Here is a 21842-nt window from a genome sequence, read left to right on the forward strand (position 1 = left end):
TTCGATTAGGTGCGCATGTGATGCCCGAAACTGCTGTCTAGGCAGGCGGGCCACTAAGTTTTGACAGCGCTTGAGTGTGTTGCACTGTGTACCGGCTAACAGAATGTCAGCACCGCAGAACTATATGTTTGATTTGATTTGGTTGTGGCTTTGGAAATCCGGTTTTGTTTCTTAACATGGAGGTGCTAGTAGTGTAGTAACAGTGTTTATGTGGCTGTCAAAAGCCGAGCTGTCAACCCGCAGCCGGTTTGGGCTGATCCAGCCGGGCCGGCGTGACAGTGCTAAAGTTAGCTCTCTTTTTCTGTCTTGCTTGAGAAATAAGATAACGCATTTAAATTATATTTAAATAATTGTGTCATGATTTACTCACTCTTTATGTTGTTATAAACCAGTGATTGAATTTCCACAGCGAAACACGTAAGAAATGTTAGTCAAAATGACAGCCTCTGTCACCATTCACTTTCATTGCATCTGTTTCAACACACTGGCAGTGAATGGTGACTGACTGAAACTGTCATTCTGACTAAAAATATCATGAGGGTTAGTAAATTATGACATATTTATTTATTGATTATTTATTTATTTATTTGGATGAACTGTCCCTTTAAGCCAAGACACCACATGTGAATTGGGTAAACTAGATATCACCATACTTGTCTTGTTGATTAATTACAATGTATTAAGAAGACACAGTACATGTTTGGTTTTACACATTTTCTGAAATGTTGTTTCATTATGCAGATGAGGCATTTAATTAAAGCCAAGATCAAAATTCTTGTTTCATTTTGTTGACATATTAGAAGGTGTTTGGTGTATCTCTTATCACTCAGAAAATAAATCAGACCATGTTATATAAATCAGGCAAATGATATACGAACTCCTCTATAAGAATCTTCAGAATATAGATAGGAATAAAACTGTGAAGTTTGGTGTATATAAGTGCTCCTGAGGTGTAGATTTGTGGTTCAGTGCATGAGATTATTATTATTATTTTTTTTTTTTTTTGAGAAAACTGCCTTTAAATATTATTATGCGTATTTAGTGCAATTTGGGTGAAGTGTATAGTGTATACTTAAATGTTTATTTTGGAGGGATTTTCCCATTAGTCTGAAAGAAGACACCTTTTGTGTGCAAAATATCCCAAAATCTCAAACTTGACAAGTGCATAAAAAAACAATGGCCTGTAGTGTCTTGCCTTAAAGGGGTCTTTCACCCAAAAAATGAAAATTCTGTCATCCGTTTGGTTACCAACATTTCTCAGCATGTAGTCTTTTGTGTTCAACAGAAGACAGACACTCATACAGGTTTGGAACAACTTGAGGGTGAGTAAATGATGACATAATTTTCATTTTTGGTTGAACTAAAACATTTAAGATTATTTCACATCTTGGTAAGCCGTATGAAGGCAATGCTGCACAGATATACCATTTATATTTCTTCCTGACAGTAAGGTAGGGTGGACTAAACAGTGTTCAGGTTATGTTTTCCCACAGAGATAAACTGTCATACTTTTGCTTGCCTTCAATGTCTTGTTGATATTTTTTTATGGCTCTAATTTAAGCTTAACGCCCTTCTGTTATAACTGTCCGTGCCCCTCTGTCAGCATCTTGGTTGCTGGACAAACTAGCTGCTGTTTGACTGTGTGGGTTTACAGGGTAGTTTTTGCATATCTGACTTCTACTATAACTTCCACTTGTCATCATAAGCAAGTAAATATCTTGACATGTTGGTATGGCATTTGCAGTGAGTCACTTAAATGGATGTAATTGTTTTTGGGAGTTGAAATAACAGGGCTAAAGACTAAATTAGAATATGTGTACATGGGAAAATAGTGCTAACAATGCATAATAATACAGTCAGAGACAATGATGGCTTTAGGGTTTTTTAATTATTGTGGGAGATTCCCCAAACGCATTTACAGTTAATACTTTCTGTTTCTTTTTTTAACTATGTAAAATGCATCCCCAATGGACTGGTTTCATTTCATACTTGCAAATATTTCCTAGCAGAGAATTATCTGCTACAAATTCTTGCATGAGATCAACCTAAGCATTAGTTGCTCTTTATAACAACATGTTGGTTTATATTTGGATTTATTTTTTTATTTTTTTCATATAGCACTCTGATTTAGGCAGGAGGTGTATTTAGACCATGATACACTACATAGCTTTTTAGAATGAAACACTTTTAAAGTGTTTAAAGCAATTGAGGATCATTTTAAAATGGAACACATAGAAAACAACTGTGTCTGCTGTGTCATTGCAAATGTATATCTTAGTAAATGAGACTGTAGCACTAAAAATAATCTGTAACCTACAAACCAGTTGAAACTGTGACTGTAAAAGGGTGACATGGTTTTGAGCTTGAGATTACTGTGAAAGTTTCATGGCAGGGTGCCAAGGGAAAGTTAAAATGAGTAACTAACAGCTGTTGTTTTACCCCGGTTACAGTAAACTGTACATTATCTCTGTTTGAACTCTCTCTGTGTGCATGTGCCTGTGGGGCAGTGGAGGAGGAAGGGTTTCCCCGCCCTCTTAACAATAGCCTGGTTGTACAGACAGAACTGAGGGCTGGAGATGGAAGACTCATCTCCATCCTCTGTACTCCAGCAGCATGTTAATACACAATCAGCTTCTTGTGTATGACAACCTTGTTGCAACGGATGATGATTTTTACTTGTGCGAGAACCTCTTTTCTTTGAGGAATCGCACAGTATGGCTCCATCATTCAAAAGACACTGTTTATTCAGTAATGTGAAGTATGGTTGATACATGGAGGAATTTCGAGGACAGTTATGTAAAGGTTGCATCGTTTTTCCGGTGTGGCTGGAGGTTGTTAACTCTGATGGGAGCTGGCATGTCTTGACAACAATGTGAATTCCAGTTTGTGCCACTCAGCCCCTGTGTGCCGAACCCCAGGCCAGCTTATTAGAGGAACAGGGAAACACTACAGAATGAGTTAGAGTAGAAAAAATACAAGTTTCTTTCAGAATGTTCCCTTCTTTTTAAATACACATGTGGAAAGGAGAGCAGGGCTTGACAATAAGGGTTTCACAGGGCCAGTGTGAGAGAGTTTCAGGTCAGTTGATGGCTAGATATTGGACCCAGAACTGGGTTGTCATTAGGGCTGTGCGATATGGACAAAAAAAAACTATAGCGATTTCTTTGATCAATTTTGCGATTTCGATTTTAATCACGATTTTGACACACACAGACATGCTTTACAGTCATAAATGCATTCAGTGTGAATTTGAAACATATTTCCAAAAGAAAACCAATTAGAGCTTTATCAAAAAAGCTGTAACATGTCTCTAGAACAGACATAAGGCAAAATAATCACTAAGTAAATAAAGAACAAAATGTCTCTAGAATAGACATATGGCAAAAAAAAATAAAAAATCCCATGTCCAGGGATTTTTTTTGCCATGCATTGGTTCATAGAGCTCTTTGTGGCGTTGCCTCAGATGTTGAACTAGATTTGTTGCGCCAAGTTCACATGTACTCCGTCTGCAGTGCGTATACAGTATGTGTATGCGGTGCAGAAGCAGCACGGACTCAATTTGCTTTCGCACAGGACGCGTTTGCAGTCCGCTCCTGATCCGCGGCTGTTTACCACAAACACAACATTTATCCATTATTTTGATTTAAAATCCAAACGTTGTTTCTGAAAATGCTTTTTCAGCATTGTGATTCTCTTTTATCACAGTACAGTAATACAATCTTTCATAGACATATTCACGTTTAAACTCAATAAATATAACTTTGTTTAACTACCACCACGAGAAATTAGAAACAACTAAATGTTTGTACTTCTGTGATGTATTGGATATTGTTGTTTAAGATATTTACAAGGTACACATTTTATTAGTTCATGCTTTCCTTAGGAATCAAACCTGTGACCTCGGTGTTGCTAGTTAAATGGTTTACTGAATGTGTCACAAATACTAATTTAAATATCAAAATATATTTAAATCAGCTAAATTAAATCATGATAAAAATTTGAGTAAAAAATATATATTTTCTATTGATATTACGTGTTAATTAAAATTATATTTAAAAAGCATATAATCAGCATATTTAAATAAAATATCCAAAGTGAAGATATCTATCTGTATAGATGGTTTGTTATAGCTATCATTTAGAATGTGTTGAAAGTGGAAAATAGTCCTCTTTCTGTATAGTGTAACTGTATATTTCTAGCTGTTAGTGCTTAAAATTGTTTTAAATTGCTGTAACGTTTTGTAAAGAAAATTTAAATGTGTATTTCTTTATGATATATATATATATATATACAACAGTTCAAATGTTTGGGGTCTGTACGTTTTTTTTTTTAAAGAAGTTAATACTTTTATTCGGTAAGGATGAATTAAATTGATAAACAATTACAGTAAAATCTTTAACATTGTTACAAACAAATTTAAAAAATATTTTAAATAAATGCTGTTCTTTAGAACTTTCTAATTGTCAAAGAATCCTGAAAAAAATACATCAATGCATCATGGTTTCCACAAAAATATTAAGCAGCACAATTGTTTTTAACATTGATAATAATATGAAAAGTTTTTGCACCAAATCAGCATATTAGAATGATTTCTGATGCTGACGACTGGAGTAATTATGCTAAAAATTCATCTATGCCATCACAGGAATACATTTTAAAATTGTAAAAAATAAAACCGTTATTTTAAACCGCAATAATATTTTGCAGTATTACTGTGATTACTTGTTGATCAAATAAATGCAGCTTGAGTGAAAATAAAAGACTTCTTTAAAAATATAATAATAATAAAATCTTACCAACCCCAAAACATTAAATGGTAGTGTGTGTTGCTAAAAAAAACAACCTGACCCTCTGGCCCAATTGGGCCAGCAGAAGAAAAATGCAGAAAGAATGAATTGTATATAACTAGTAAAACGAACTATTTGCATGTGGATAAATGTTATCTGCTTGATTCTGTCAGCTCTTTTCATTCTAATGTCACTGCGCTTAAACAGTTTCCTTCATGCATCATGTGTGTTTTCCCACCTTGTTGCTGTGTTTGGCCTTAAGTACTTTCTGCCCCAGAGTTTTCCTTAATATCTCCTCTAGGTTCCCAAGACTGCCCCTGGAAGAGCGAATCTTCTCCACGCAGCCCGTCACTGCTGTCTACAGTGTGAGTTGAACGCTCCATTCTCTTCGCTGACTTTCACATCTAGATATGAATCTGTCATCATGGTGGCTTCACCTTAGATGATCTGAGGACTGCCCCTTTTGCTACAGTCATTTTAAAGGGGTCATGACATGTTTTTTATTTTTTATTTTATTTATCGTGCTTTCACATTGAGTAGCATTAACTACACAGAGCCGTTGTTCACTGACGAGCTGCGCAAAAAATCGCGCGAATATGAACGTGGTTTTGCGCAGCTCGTCAGTGAACAATGGCTCTGTGTAGTTAATGCTGCTCAATGTGAAAGCACGCACGTGATGGAGATTTACCGCTGATTACAGAACCGGCTTTTCTGACAAGATGCGCATTAAATATCGCATGCGATTTATCGTGCAGCCCTAGTAATGTTATAATTACACCTCAGGGAACATAATAAAATAAAAAATAAAAAACATGTCATGACCCCTTTAAAATGACTGTAGCAAAACATTACTAAAGTTTTTTGGACGAAAAACATTCAAATTTGAGTGATTTATGATATGTTTCCACCCTGCTCCTCATCCTCTGACTGAAACAGTTGGTTTTGGGGTGTTTTCCTTTTAAGAGCTCAGTGTAACCGCCCACTTTTATGATTGGCTAACATCCGTTACAGTTTTAAAAATAGTTTTTACATGAAATACGTTACTTGGAGTTTGCGGCTTCATTGTTGGGTCCAGATGAGTTGGCTCGGCCTGATTTTTGAGCAAAAGTATTTTGGCAAAGCCAGCATCATATTCCGAATTGTTCTCAAAACAGTCAATGTGAAATGTACTGAACACACTCACGTAAATTAGCACTGATGTGACTGGGACGTTCGCTAAAAATAAACTGAATTCGTTTTTTTCTGACGTTGGGAACCTTCGGCAGTGTATACAAAAATTTTGTTTTTCCACAGCCAGGAACGACACGTCGTCTGCCTGGCATTGCAATCTTATTGTAAAAAACTACTCCTTCAGACCCACTCGCTGCACGTCGACTGAACACCTTTGGGTGTGACAACGATGCAATGATGCAAAAATAGGCATAGTTGTCTTGCTCTGGAGGCAAACGACTGTGCCCAGTTGACGTCACCTTGTCCCTCTGATCCAAAACGAGAGGTTTTCTGAGGGTTATTACATAAATGCTTTTTTACTGGCGATGAGGACATTTTAAGTTATGAAACTTGCTGGATGTATTAAGCATACAAAGACCTCTTCTATGTCAAAAGATCAAGGGAAATTTGGTTTCTCATGTCATGACCCCTTTAAAGAATATAACAGGTTCTTTAAAGCATGTTATATAGAAATAAAGCAGTTCTCGTACATTGTATGATTGCTTTGACTCTAACTTGGGATCAGACCACTCCTCTGTTCCCGCAGATGTCTTATAACATTGAATTATTTGACTCCTAACCACAGTGCATTTGAGTCATCAACATGAGGACCACCATGTGTATGGGTGGAAGCTGTTTACCGCTGTAACTAAGTAAGGATTCAGGAGAGCAGGATTAATTTTTTCTTTAGAAAAAATTTACTGACCCCAGACATTTGAATAGTAGGGTATATTCTGCCAATGGAAGTGGGGAAAAAGCATGACATTAGTCAAAATTTAAAAAAAAATTTTTACACAGTTTTGAGAGCACTAACAATAAAAAGTAGGGATGCACCGGTATCGGGCCCGATACTGAGCTCCTGTACTCGTACTCGTTAAAATGCCCCGATACCAAATGCCCATACCACACAGCATGTGATAAGCGCCATATTCAGACAAAGAAACATATTGTTTTATTATATATAACAAAGTACTTTATATCTTTTAGATGTCCAGTGTTTCAGATGCTAAAAAATGAAATTTAAATTTAAATATAAATCTTTACAATTTATTGTCAATAAATCTTCCAGATTTATTGTAAAACAAATTCCTTAGTTATGTAACATTTAATATTTTTTCTTAATATTCTGTTCTAGGCCAATCTATAATATTTGAATATTTAATATTTACAAATATTTTACACAAATGGAGGGATTGCTAAGTGTTTTATATTGTTAGAAATTTGCCCCAGAAGGCAAATAGTACCCGTTAATAAGAAAATTGATTTCTGACAGCAGGCTGGACTGACATGAGGCTGAGCGAGCAGGACTGATGATGTTTGAACAGTACTGTAGTGAGGGAAGTGGAAGGGTGGGGTGCTTTTTTTCTGCTGAGCTGGTCTTTCTGCTGTTCCTGCTTCCTGTGTTGGTCAGAAAGCCCCTCGTTCTGGGAGCCATAGGGCTGCGTGTGTGATCTCACCCACCCCTTCTTAGCACAGAAGCACCCCACCCTGGAAAAGCCAAGGCTGATGGGTAAGCTGCGTAATCTCAGCAAATAAGTCAGGAAGCCAGTTTCAGGTGTTTAGTTCAGACTGACTGATTGTCATTGAATACGTTTGCTGTATAACCGAGGCGAAGATGTTTGTTTTACTGTAAGCTTCCAGATGAACACGTCTGGCTTGCAGATGACCGTTCTTTAGCCCTCACAGTAGGTAAAAACAGGCCGCTCTCTGTTTGAAGCCTTTGATCTGCGAGGAAGACAACAGGACTGCAGGTTTCTTGTTTTCTTTAATGAGTTATGGAATAGCTCGGGCTGCAGTCTCTCGCTGTGCAACCACCAAGTTAATCTCATTGTCAGTTTCTGGCCTGCATTTGCAATTTATAATTACAGCAGCAACTTTGAAAATCCAGGGAGAACTGACAATGACACTGCACTCTCTCATATGCCTGTATAAGCAACGATAACGGACCATAACTGCTGTTGCTGTAAAGAGTATTCACAGGAGAGTTTTAATGCGGTGGCTGATTGCTATCTACATTTAAGCAGAGCATGTTTGTTGTAATATAAAGAACCGGTTTACAAGATGTAGTTTAGAGTACACAGGATAAAGCCTAATTTCTATTGTTTAAGGGTGCTTTCACACTATCACTTTTGGTGCGCACCCGGGTTTGATTGACGTCATTGGGTTCGTTTGGATGATGTGAACACTGTCTTCCGAACTCGGGTGCGCACCCGCGAACCGTACCCGAGTCCGCTTGAAAAGGGTGGTCTGGGGTACGTTTCATGTGAACTCCGGTACGGTTCGCTGCTGATGTGAACGCAATCGTACCAAATCGCGGAAGTGAACCGCTATTAATGACGTATTATTTGATAAAAATGTGTGTTTGTGTGTGTGTTTCACTCACTTTCCTGACGAGCGTGACTGACGCGCTGCAAACAGAGCTGAATATCTCATTTGCAGTACATTCGTAAGACAGACGTAAGTGCTGTTATGTACCAAAGCTTTGTAAACAAAACGAACGGTTCAAAAACGTAAATATATAAAAGTGCAGAGAGCAATGTTATGCATTTGCCGCCTTCTCCTGCGCCGTCGTTACTAAGCAACGGGGTAAACAGCTGCTGGCTTGATGACGCAAACGAACCGCGGTTCGGACCCAAATAAAATAATATGAACGCAGTCCAGCAGGGGGAGGGGGGAGCAATCGAACTCGGGTTCGGACCAGGCAAGCGAACCAACTGTGAAAGCACCAACACTATTTCGGCTTTGTTCACAGTTAATTTGACCATGAGGAAAGCTGCCTCAAACGATGGCGTTAAATTCAATGCATTTAAAAGGATTTGCTTCCTTAAAGGGGTCTTTAATTATGCTCTTTTACAAAGAGATTTGCTTCCTTAAAGGGGTCTTAAATTATGCTCTTTTACAAAGTCTTGATTTTGTTTTGGGGGTGTACTAGAACAGGCTCTCATACTAGGTTGTTCGAAAAACACATTATTTTTCACATATTTTACATTATTACAACACCTCTCTCCCCAGTCTGGCATGAACGGCTTGAATAGTTCCTGTATCAAATGAAAGCCCGCCTTCTGAAATACACGACAAATATTGCGTCAAAATCAAATCAATTTGAGCACGATTTAAACCCGGATGATTGTAACCACTCTAGGTTAGTCTACCTTGTGAAAGCTAGCGTGTCTCCGACATAGTGATAACACTCGTTGCCTTCTCTAGTGCAGCTCAACCAGGTCTCGTCCCATTCGTCGATATTTGTGATATCACAAAAATCACATAATCCCGGAAATTATGCGTTGTAGTCCAAACGAGTCGTTCGTTGTAGTTTTTGAAAAGTGATTTCTGTTAAATAAAATATCTCCTTTTGAAGTGGACTTTGAGCTTTGTAACTTTGCAGATGTTTTTTATGCTCAAACAGCAACATTACAGACTAACTAAAGTTGAAAAAGTGAAAAAGCATAATAGGACCCCTTTAATGCATGTTTCTGGTATTACTGAGCATGATTCATCAGTTTTTGTCTTTCATCAAAATGTAATATAATCTGAAATGAGGTAAAGCTGTCTGATGACATCCTTATTCGTTTGATGACATCAAGGCTGTGGGTGGGGGAAAGTAATGTTAACCAATAGCCAAATAGCTATGTATTTGTTTTAGGTTACTTTTGCAGGTAATATACACTACTGTTCAAAAGTTTGGGATCTGTAAGATTTTTTTTGTTTGTTTTTTTTATATTAGAAAACAGTTATTTTAAATTATATTAATATTTCAACATTATTGTTTTTACTGTATTTTTGATCAAATAAGTGCAGCCTTGGTGGGCATAAGAGACTTTCAAAAACACCAACAAAAAAATCTTACCGACCCCAAACTTGGACGGTGGTGTAGCTTCCCTTAAAATCAAATTTAGTGAATTGTGGTACACTTTAATGTACAAAAAGTTACAACAATAGCAAATAAAGATCGATTTGAAAAACAAACCAAAAAAAACTCATTGGGAGATGTTGTGACCTTCTTGAGGGTGAACTTTGACCTTCATACTCCACTTCATGGTCACAAATCCTCCTCCAATGTGGGAGAGCTAGTCCTCTAAACTAGCTTTTTGGTCCCTTCTGGTATTTACGGTTCAGTCACTTCCAATGCCCCCCCTTTTTTTTCATGTTGTTACCAAATAAAACATTATTCAACATTTTGCGTTACAAAAATAAGGGGGATTGTTAATGTCATTTCATGTTGACTTTAAAAACAGTAATTATTGTTTTGTCCGACTCTTCAGTGTTGACACAGTTTTCCCTTTGTTTTCTCAGGTACAGAGACCCCCTGGCCCCCCATATACAGCACATGAAATTAACAAGGGACACCCTAACCTAGCATCCACACCGCCGGGTCACGCCTCCTCCCCTGGACTCTCTCAGGTATCAGTTTCAACAGTATCCACTGCGCATCTGTATGGTCACCCTAAAGGCTGGGAGGCAGGAGGAGGGGTGAGTGCACCCGTATATATTTTATATATGAGTCTTTCTGTCTGTCTAAATGTGTCTTTTTAAGTGTTTGTATGCCTGGTAGGGCTGGGCAATATATTGAATATTTGTAATATTATTATAGTATAAGTAAAAGTAAGCAACATTGTGACCACTGCAGAGATTTTATTGCAATTTTAATTTGACAGTTTTTAAAGAGAGAGTTCACTCAAAAATAAAATTTTGACATAATTTACTCACCGTCATGTCATCCCATAAGACTTTCATTCATCTTCGAAACACACATTTTTAATGAAACCTGAGAGATTTCTGTACTTCCATTGAAAGTCCATTCCACCAAAAATACTACATAAAAAAGTAAATGCATAGCTGTTGTGATATGTAATGAATATTGTCAAAAGGCTCAAAATACTGAGGAACAAAATATAAAATTTTTTGCTATATTGGTCAGCCCTAATGCCTGCCACCATTAATCAGCACATCAGTGTTTGGTTGTCTTGTTTCTCACAGATACATTACACACAGATAAAGGGTCTTTAGAGGTCAGATGGAAGGTATTTCACATAATTGGATGCAGATGCCAAAGATTTCCTATGACACACATGATATAAATGATTTCTGTGGTAAATCATTTCTGATCTGTAGTAACACTGATTTCTTAGACAGGATGTAAAGCCTAGTGTGTTCGCTTGAGTTAAGATGGATTTGATCGCGTTTTTGCACTCAGCAAATATCTGTTTGAGACCTGAGCAGATAGGATTGTAAGTTTACATAATCTTTGGGAACCTGCTGTGCTGGCTGTCAAACAGAAAGCAGTTTGTCTTACTGTGATGATTAAATAAAGCTAGCAAACTAAGAAGATGCTTGACGTATAGTCGTACCAGTCTGCTGTGAAGTGCTTTGCAATGGTCTGTATTGTTAATATTTGATAGAGACTTGGCATATCTGGGTATGCCGGATGTTCTCTATCATAATTAGCCTGCAGGGAAGATTTTACGTGTGTCATTGTGTAAGTATGCCCATTACCAGTGTCCGTGGGTGTATAGAGGTCCGCCGAACTCGTGCCTTGTCACGCAAACACACACACAGCCACTCACGCACATGCACACTGTGCCCGGCTGACTCTGCAACAGGAATAGAAAGTCTGTCAGGGTGACTCAGCTGTTCTCAAGCTTGTTATCTGTCTGAGATCAGGGCTCACATTCCCACTCTACGCCTGCACCACACTGCCAGCGCAACCGCCTATTAATAGGCTAAGAGTGCTCCAAAGGCTAAACCTTAATTACGCATCTACCCTTTCCTCTATCAAAACCTGTGCATGTGAATGCAGAGGAAGAATCAGTGAGGTTTGTGGATGTCAGAGGTGGATAGAGATATATCGGCTGCTATGTAGTGGTTTGAGGTCTGGTTACTGTTAACAGGTTTTGTAACTGGGTATCGAAAAATGAACACAGATGAGTTTTTTTCATGTGGGTGGCACGGACTCTAGAGAACAAGCATGCAGCACTCAAAAGGTGGAATAAAAGACTCTTAGCATTAAATCTTGTTATGATGCAATCAATGAATCACTGAATACAATCAAAATCGTTCTGGCTGCATGCAAAAACAAACACACAGCTTGATCAGTGTAGTCTGATTTATGAATGAATGACTCTTCTCAGCTGGCTCGTTTCATGAATCGGTTAAAACACTCACAGACTCCCGTGTTGTTGGTTGGTAAATCCACCAAATAATTCAGTGAAATTAAACATTCCAATAAGTACAATTAAAGAAACTTCTAGAGTTATGCATATGCAAAATTGATAAAAATGTTGAAAATGTATCAGAATCAAATCAGAAATCATTCTAATATGCTGATTTGGTCATGCTGTCAGTGCGGTGCAGCAATGCATCAACTGATAAAATGAATAGCTTGAATGCAATGTAAGTCACTTTGGAAAAACCGTCTACCAATTGCATAGATGTAAAGTGAATGTTGTGTTGCCTGATTTTACTTTGAGCGTGTTAAATTCTTCCTGATCCTGTCCCCCTCTATTTCCCACTTCGCTTCGTGTCTACATACTGTCCTATGTAAAAGGCCAAAATGCCAAAAATAAATCTATTTTAAAAAATCCACTATTTATAATTATATATATATATATATATATTGCTTTTGGCCAATCATTTTTGAATCCTTTCAGGAAAATCAAAAGGTTTTAGGTTTAAACCCCACACTGGACAACTCTCAAGCCATCACCATTCTTCTCCTTGAGCAAGGTAGACTGATGGTGAAATAAATGTACTGTAAGTTGCTTTGAATGAAAGCAACTGTTCTGTCATTCTATATAGTTCAATATATCTCAAACCCAGTGGCACACAAATGCTCCGTTTGTGCCCGCTCACATCTGCTCAGGACTACGCCTCTATTTCTCTCTCCCTTTCTCTGCCTTGACGGCAGCGTTGAGGAGATGGCAGATTTGTCAGTGTCAGCAGACCGCAGTGTTTGCAGCGGCAGGGAGTGGACACACTCACTCTGTCACCCACACACACGGAGCACACGCTCACTCAGCTGTAGGGATTTTATCAGAGAGGGTAATATTCACATCCATCCTAACTAGCTGTTTCTCTTTGGTTTTCTCTTGACAACGGTGGTCGTTCCTCCTCGACCTCTCTGGGACCTCGTGACTCTGCAGTCTCCGTACACACCAGGGCAGAATGCCGGCACAACCCCTCTGGTCTACTCTTCACCAACCCAGCCAATGAACGCACAGCCTCAGAGCCGGCCGGTGAGTGCCTGTAATTCCATGTCATCTTTTCAGATCAGACTTCTGTTAGAAATGCTTCCTTTCTGCTGAGCGCTATGCTGTTGTTTATGGTGTGGTTTGTGGTCATTAGTAGGTGCTGTGTATATATGGTACATATAACATGCCTTGCGACATTGCTTCCTCTCAGGAAGTGCACTACATATGCCATGCACAGTTTGTGGTTTATGTGTTTGTGGGTGATCATTCTTACCTCTCGCTTCTTTCTCTCTCTCTGATTCTCCCCCTCTGCCATGCCACACTTTGCCTTCAATCAGTTTGCCCCTGGGCCTCGTCCTACCCATCACCAGGTAATGTACGCAAATGCATGGCCTCCTTTCTCACACCTCATAAGCTTTCTTAGACTAACATAACACATTGATCCTGTTCATTGCGATCATTTGGAGAGATTGTTTACAGCTCCAATGCATTTAAGAGCGAGAAATGTTGTCCCCAAAACTGTTCACTATGGCAGTGGTTCCCAACTTTTTTGATTTCAAGACCCCACTGAAATGGTACTTTATTTTTATTTTTTTGCATTTTAATTAAGATTTATTACAAACAACAAAAGTAGACAGTTCTATAATGCTCTGTCTGCAAATGGCGGTTTTATATTGATAATGTTTTAAAAACACTTATGTGCAATAGTGAGGGGGCGTTAATACTTTTTCTCATGCAATTATGTTAGCCAATCATAACAGTGGCTGTTTACTAACAAACCCAATATGAAAATAGTGTGGGATAGTTCACCCAAAAATGAAAATTGCCCCATGAATTACTCACCCTCAAGCCATCCTAGGTGTATAAGACTCTTCTTTCAAACGAATACAATCGGAGTTATATTAAAAAATGTCCTGGCTCTTCCAAGCTTTATAATGGCAGTGAATGGGGGTTGAGATTTTGAAGCAAAATAAAGGGCATCCATCCATCATAAAAAGTGCTTCACATGGCTCAGGGGGGTTGATAAAGGCCTTCTGAAGCCAATCGATGCGTTTGTGTAAGAAAAATATCCATATTTACAACTCTATAACCCCTAATCTCTCTATATATAGGCCATCGACCATCAGCTGTCAAAAAAACAATATCGGTTGACCACTAGCGTGGTACTATTAGTACTAATAGTAATAGTACTATTCTGGTGATGAAATTTGCTTCACGCGCACTGTACGCGGCCCCTCGCGTACGTGTAAAAACCGAGGTATAGTTTGACCTTAAGTGAACCAGGACTCAATGTATCATTTTCTTTTTTGGTCTGGACCAAATGAACCAAGAGAATTGAACTACAAGTATAAGCACACCCTTAGACCCCAGCATTCTTCAAAATGTCTTATTTTGTGTTTCATAGAAGGAAGCAATTCATACTGGTTTGAAATTACATGACAGTGATTAAATGATGGCAAAATGTAACTTTTTGAGAGCACTTTCTTTAATGACTCATAAGTGACACTAATAATTGATCATGAAAATGATTATCCATCATGGTCAGGCATTGTGACTTTTTGCTGAATTTTAAATTTTTATATTGATTCCACAGAGTGATTTTTGGCAGTATCTCGCCGATCCATTTAATCAGACAGCATTTTGTCTGAGACAGAGAGACAGATGCGATAATCTATCAAAGAAGAAAGAAAATCATACAGGTTTTAAATTACATGGATTAATAAAAAAAGAGTGAACTGTACTTTTAAAACATCAACTGGCAACAAACTTCAGACTTGTAGTGTGCTTAGTTTATTAGAGGGTGTGTTTGCTACTGTGAGCTTAAACTGTAGCTCAAACTAAATGAATCCTTTTGTTCAGAAGTAATAGCCAGGTGTAGATAAGTGATCTTGTCTGTACGTGGTCCATTGTAAGCTTGACTAGCTACATGACCTAATACATTCAGGGATCACCCTTTCTGGCTCTTTAAGCAGTTTTGACACACAGACAGAAACGCATAATAATAAAATAAATGTCTGGGAACACACTGTTTACCAACATATGCAGTTTAGAATTGTTTATAATTTGATTGAAGCTCACTGGGAAATATTGGATGTATAATTCTGTGGCCTAACTCCACAGTAATGACCTTTTAATTGACATCTGAATCTTAAGGCCATGTAAACATTAAGTTAAGGTCAGAATTTAGGCTAAAGGTTATTTTTCTCTGTGTCAAGTGAACATTCACTGTGTAATACGAGGAATCCCAACTCTCTTTTTTTTATAACCCACTATGACCTAAATTATTTATTTGAAGTACCCGCTATGGTTCTAAAGAGATATTCATCCAAAAATGAATATTCGTGTCATTCCAATCCTTTATGGCTTGCTTTCTTCCATGAATCACCTAGAGAGAAATTTTGGAGTATGTTCACTCTGATTTCTTCCATGCAATTTAGATGCGACCAAAGGCTGTCAAACTCCAAAAACAGAACAAAACAAAAGCATCATTGAAGTAGTTAATTCTACTGCAATTCAAGTCATGTAGTGACTTTGTATGAGGAACAGACTGAAATGTAACACTGACCGAAAATCTCACCTTGAAAAATTGTATCAAAAAGAGCAGCTTGGACAGTGCTTGAAATATCTTCTTTTATACTCCTTTATAACACTCTCAGAAAAAAAGGTACAAAAGCTGTCACTGGGGCGGTACCTTTTCAAAAGGCGCACCTTTGTACCTAAAGAGTCCATATTGGTACCTTAAAGGTACATATTAGTACCTAAAGTGTACATATTAGTACCTAAAGGGTGAAAAGAGCTGATTTGCTGCTCAACACTTCATTTTTTGCATTTTTACAAAAATAAATAAATAAATTTTATATATATATATATATATATATACACTGTACTATTTTGAAAAGCATTATATTTTAATTTCTGCAAATTTCAATTTTTTTCCCCCATTATAACCCATTTAAATGTAACCGTGATGAAATAGGACAGTGGTTCTCAAACTTTTTACAGCGGTGTACCCCCTGGGGCATTTAACATTCTTCTGCGTACCCCCTCTCTTCCACTTAGACCGCAGATGAAAAGATGAAAGAATTTTCTTTTTGTTTGGATTTTTCCTTAAGTAATACTAATCTTTAAATAAACAATGAATTATGCAACATATCGTAAAATATTCCTATTGTTTTTTATTATGTTTTAATTGTATTTTTCTAGAAGTATATATTTTATTTAACTCTGAATTGGCATTTCTAGTTCTTGAACCTTTCTTTGAACTTCTGTCTCTTTAAATATTGTCACAGGAACTTGTTTCTGTTCGAGACTATTTATCTTCCATCTCATTTTATCGGTTCATTGTGAGTGTCTGTGAGTGTTAGCAGATTTCAGATCCCATTTCTTGTGTACCGCCACAAAGATGATGTCATTTAGCTACCTAAAAAACAGAGCATAGTGCCCTCTTGTTTTGTAAATGGCTTTCCCTGAAGGAAGGGCTCTTTGCATGCTCTGTACTGCAGCTCTCCCCTTAAGTATGTGTGTTAGTCTCTCTCTATCCCTTCATACAAATAAGTGCATTGTCCCATTAGCTTCTCTCTCTTTCCCGCTTCAATATTCAAGGGAGGATTCAGACCCATTCAGGTAATTTGCAGTCTTGAGGAAAATGCATGGCATGAAGTCCTCTGTTTCTCTTTCAGCATCATCTTCATGCTTCCCTTCCCAGTCAACAGCACTGCAGCTACCCACCCCAAAGACAGCAGAATCCTCCATTTCAGTTTACCTCTCTGTATATGTTCATGTTGGTCTGATTGGTTTTATAGTGCTTGCTGTATTTTTATTTTGTTAGGCTTGCATGTTGACTGGTTTCTTTCTATATGCATAGGTTGCTTCTTATTGGAGCTGGTTGTCGACGGGTGGATTCACTGCTCTGCAATGTTGAAATGCTCTAGGAAACATTACTGCTCAAATGCAGACATTGAGACTCTGTGTGTCTGTTATAGGAGGATTTTTCATGCTGCTTTTCAGCTGTTAGACATTGATTTCTGACAGCGATAAAGTCTTCAGCGAAATTAGTGACGTGTTTATTCATGCTGGGTATTTTCTTGCACCAATGGTCGTGAATACTATTAAAAAAAGATGCAATTAAATTGTTTTAATTAAAACATATGGTTGATGAGTACAATTCGAAATTAGCAAGACATTAATTATGTACCAACAAAATTATTCAAATAACACAGTATGTTGAGTATTAATCTGCTTGTGCTAGAAGAGCAAAAAAGTGGTGAGCTGAATTATTATCTTTGCTAGCGGGTTAATTTGCAACATATAACACTATCGTTCAAAAGTTGGGGAAAAGGTAAGACTTTTAAAATGTTTTTGAAGGAAGTCTCTTATGCTCACCAATGCTGCATTTATTTGATCTAAAATACAGTAATACTGTGAAATATTATTGCAACTTAAAAATAAATTATTGTATATATTTCGAAATGCCATTACTTTAATCTTCAGTGTCTAAAGATCCTTCAGAAATCATGTTATGCTGACTCAAGAAACATGTCTCATTATCAATGTTAAAAATAGTTGTGCTGCTTCATATTTTTGTAGCCCAGCACATGTGAAACATTACTGTGGTTTTACTTTTGACTCATGGTTCTGTAGATCCTGAAAGTGACACTTTGTGGTGTGTTTAAATAAGTATTATTTATGAGTCATAAACTGGAGTTACAAGCTTGTCACTTATGGCCCAAGAACCAAAGTTTCATTAACCATTTTTTAACATAAAAGGAATAAATTATGAAGTCATTTAACGATGTGATGAAAGAGTATTGCATTAATATGCCGATTGTTGTCTAAAACTGGACAGCATCATTTGATTAAAACAGCTTTTAGTCTTCTCATTAAAAAGCATCATTGTCTCGGTGTATGATAGACCGGTCAGAAGAAGATCTGTCCCACTTTGTCCTTACAATTTATGTTTTAAAAAAAAAAAAAGCTGCTTAGCAGAGTGATATTAAAATAATCTCTAAGCTCGTAATGTTAACTTAATAATTCAATGTGGCATTGAGACTGTCAGGAACTCAGTCAAATGGATGGACCACAGAGTCATGGACCGCAGAACTATTATGTTAAAAGTAGTTTCAGGCCAGGGATGGAAATTTAGTTCAAAAGCAGTCAAAAAGAGGCAAATGATTACATTTAGATAATCATAAACATAAGTTCTTAAATTACAGCTTGTTTTGTCACTTTCATAGTCCTTCCACTAAAAGGACAGTATCTGTAAAACTGACTACAACTGTTGTGGGTTTTGAATGGAAAGTGTTCATGCTTTCTGTTAAGCATTGTGCTTCAAACTTCTGCTGCAGGTCCTTCATTTAAATATTTTTCATAACCCACCCCCATTTTCATTGGAAGTGTGCCTATGATGCCTTAAAATGCTGCCTCTGTAGGTAGAGCTGCTGGCTCCCAATCATCTGCGGTAGTTAGAGTAATGATGCATCTGCAGATAGTACAGCTACTGTCTATGTTCAAAGAGCTGCATGCTGACTGTCCTTAAGGGAACTCTGCTCTATTGGCCACACCCACAGTCTCCAGTTACTGTGTTTTGGTTTACTGCCAGCGTCAGAGAGTTCAAGACTGTTTACCTGTGTCAGGCTCCTCCCAACCGCTTAATAATTCAAATCCTTTTCTCATCACCGCAATTCACTGTACTTTAGGGTATGCTGGTTCAGACATTGTAAATGTTTGGCATCTTTTTAATTAAGGGTTTCTGTTGGATCAGTCAGTCTCAAGTGAAACATGCTCCATATGCTCTATATTTGTTCGTTTACATGTATTAATTTAGCAAATGCTGTAATCTAATAAAAATTATTATATGTCTAAATATATGGCATGATAATCATATAGCAACAATTTAACTCACGGCTGTAAATTTATTATGGTCTGTTATTAAACAGGGTGTTAATATGTTCAAACATTTGGGGTTGGTAAGATTTGTTTATATTTTTGAAAGATTTATCTTATTCTCACCAAGACTGCTTTTAGACAGTAAAAATATTTTGAAACAATTACAATGGTTTTCTTTTTGAATGTATTTTATAACGTATAATGTTTATGTTTCTGTGATGGTAAAGCTGAGTTTTCAGCATCATTACGCCAGTCTTCAGTGTCACATGATCCTTCAGAAATCATTCTTATATGCTGATTTGGTGCTCAATAAACTTTTCATGTTGTTATCGGTGTTGAAAACAGTTGTGCTGCTTAATAAATACTTTTTTCATGATTCTTTGACAAACATAAAGTTCAAAAGAACAGCATTTATTTGAAATAGAAATATTTACTGTCACTTTTGATCAATGCATATTTGCTGAATACTTTTTTTTTCTTATTGACCCCAAACCTTTGAATAGTAGTATGTTTTTTTTAAATCAAAAATAGCTAAACTTAAAATTACAATATGGAATGAACAAGCATTTTCTGGAATGACTTCGGTTTATACACAAAATGACAATTGTTTAAATGTGGCTGTCCCTCCTAAAATGTTACAGTGTGACCTTTGTGTACAAAACATAATTAAGCACCCAGAATAGGAGTGACACCCGTATTTAGCCGCAGTGCGTACATGGCCCTTATGGCTCACACATTTCCGCAACAGTTAATACACTGATTCAGTGGGAAGCCAGTTGTCCGGTTGTTTGGATGAAAAACAGTGATTCACTGTTGTTGTCTGGCAATTGGTACACAGCCACAAGAGTGAGATGCTTGTGTCAACAGGTCTATTTGAGGAATTTATTAATAGAAATTTCTCTTCATAGTATAGCAAAGAAGCTGCTTTAGTTTACTGGTGGTGTTCAGAGTTGAAAAGAAAAAGCACAAACACCCTGATGTGATCTGTTATGAAACCATTGTAACAGAAGTCTTAGTACCTCTGTATTGTTTTAAGTGCATGTTACTTAGGATGATGTGTTCTCTTGTTTGTTTGTTTGTTTCTTGCATGCTTTTACATAAAGAGTTGTACAAATATGTTTATTTCTTCAGTGGACGTCTTCAGATGCCTTCTTAGATACACAACATGGCTAAAATGTTACACTTACCAGTTTGCCAGCATTTCCAAAGGTGAGCCACATAACTGATCTCTCTCTCTCCTCACAGTTTTTCCAGAGGACGCAGATGCAAACGGCGCGGTCCACCATTCCAAGCAACAACCCTTCCATTCGGCCCACATCTCAGACCCCCACAGCAGCGATCTACCCCCCCAATCAGCCCATCATGATGACCATGGCTCCCATGCCCTTCCATTCCCCACAGACAGCGCAGTACTACATCCCTCAGGTCAGACAGCACAAGACTGCTGACAGGAATCACATTACAATTACTATATCTGGACCATGTGTTTACATCAGGATGTTTCAATGTACTAGACTATGTTTGTTGTGTTGTTTATGTACAAATTCGATTACAGAGTTTTGTCCAGTTGATGTGTTGTTTGCAATTATATACGTGTTGAATTTTCACTCATTTGCTGGTTGTGTGTGACTCTACAGTACCGTCACAGTGCTCCTCAGTATGTGGGGCCTCCTCAACAGTACCCAGTCCAGCCCACTGGACCCAGTACCTTCTATGCTGGACCCAGTCCCGGGGACTTCCCAGCACCTTATGGTGAGTTTAGCAACCTCCTTTCTGTCTTTTTGGCCACCTGTGGATTGCTGTTGACTTTCTCATAGTCTGCTGACTTGCCTTGTTTCGCTGTTTACTGTTATAATGTTGTGCAGTAAGTCAAAATTTTTAGAATGAAAAGCAATATTTTAAGATTTATCATCTTGCTGTGATGGGTAGTCTTATTCATTTGGTTTTGGTTAGCTAAGAGATTTATTTTAATTTTTTTTCAGTTGTGAAATGGTTTCACAATTTTGGTAGCTGACAAATTTGTAAAAAAAAAATATATATATATTTTACAAAAACCGTGGTATATGATTGTGAGCAGTTTTAATATACTTTTTTTGTGATTTCCCTTTGATGGTTGATGATAATAGGCGACAGATTTCATTATTTAATTGCAAACATTTTTTTGGTTTTATACATTTTGAATGTGACGTTATATAATTGTTCTAAAAAGTGTTTTTAAAAAAAGTTATTATATTTTAATTTTTTTTGTACACAAAATGCATAGCATAGCCTACATTCATGCATTTATATTTGTATTCATAGCCTTTAATTTTATTGAACATTAGGCAGAACATTGAAATTATGTTTTTCAGCATATACAGAAAATACAATTAGGCTTTGTTATCCTATTAATTAGAAATAATCAGCAAAATAATTTATTTTGGTGTGAATGAGTATAAGGAACTTGTTGTCTTGTGTGGTTTGTGAGCAGCAGGACCTCCCTACTATCCTGGGCAGCCCATCTACTCACCATCTCCATCCATTATAGTGCCTACACCACAACAACCTCCACCTGCTAAGAGGGAAAAGAAAACAGTGAGTGTCATCTTTATAGCAGTATGCAGACTGAAATAATATATATAATGCGTAATGCCTTGAGAAAATTTGTATTGAAAAATACAATTAGTTTGTAATTATCAAGGCTTGAGAAATGCTGAACAGGAATTAGATGATGCTTCTGATGTTTTATCATTTAATTCTCTGACTCTTTATTGTCTTAAGATTGTTTAAGTAT

General features: G+C 37.2%; 1 protein-coding gene across 3 annotated transcripts in view; it reads left to right on the forward strand.

Annotated features, from left to right (window-relative positions):
* The window catches only part of LOC107717765 (eukaryotic translation initiation factor 4 gamma 3-like), a 40181-nt gene that overhangs the window by 1132 nt on the left and 17207 nt on the right, over positions 1 to 21842 (forward strand). The window contains exons 2-9 of one of the 3 annotated variants that reach the window (XM_016524600.1): positions 5089 to 5152; positions 10290 to 10466; positions 13136 to 13228; positions 13522 to 13554; positions 16787 to 16807; positions 20315 to 20494; positions 20707 to 20821; positions 21540 to 21643. In XM_016524600.1, the coding sequence (XP_016380086.1) occupies positions 5089 to 5152; positions 10290 to 10466; positions 13136 to 13228; positions 13522 to 13554; positions 16787 to 16807; positions 20315 to 20494; positions 20707 to 20821; positions 21540 to 21643 (787 nt within the window). Of the gene's footprint in view, positions 1 to 5064; positions 5153 to 10289; positions 10467 to 13135; positions 13229 to 13521; positions 13555 to 16786; positions 16808 to 20314; positions 20495 to 20706; positions 20822 to 21539; positions 21644 to 21842 lie in introns of all 3 variants that reach the window. The other 2 variants (XM_016524599.1, XM_016524601.1) reach the window with 2 other exon arrangements.

Source organism: Sinocyclocheilus rhinocerous, unplaced genomic scaffold, assembly GCF_001515625.1.
Source record: "Sinocyclocheilus rhinocerous isolate Xijiao unplaced genomic scaffold, SAMN03320098_v1.1 scaffold1444, whole genome shotgun sequence".
Classification (NCBI taxonomy): Eukaryota; Metazoa; Chordata; class Actinopteri; order Cypriniformes; family Cyprinidae; genus Sinocyclocheilus; species Sinocyclocheilus rhinocerous.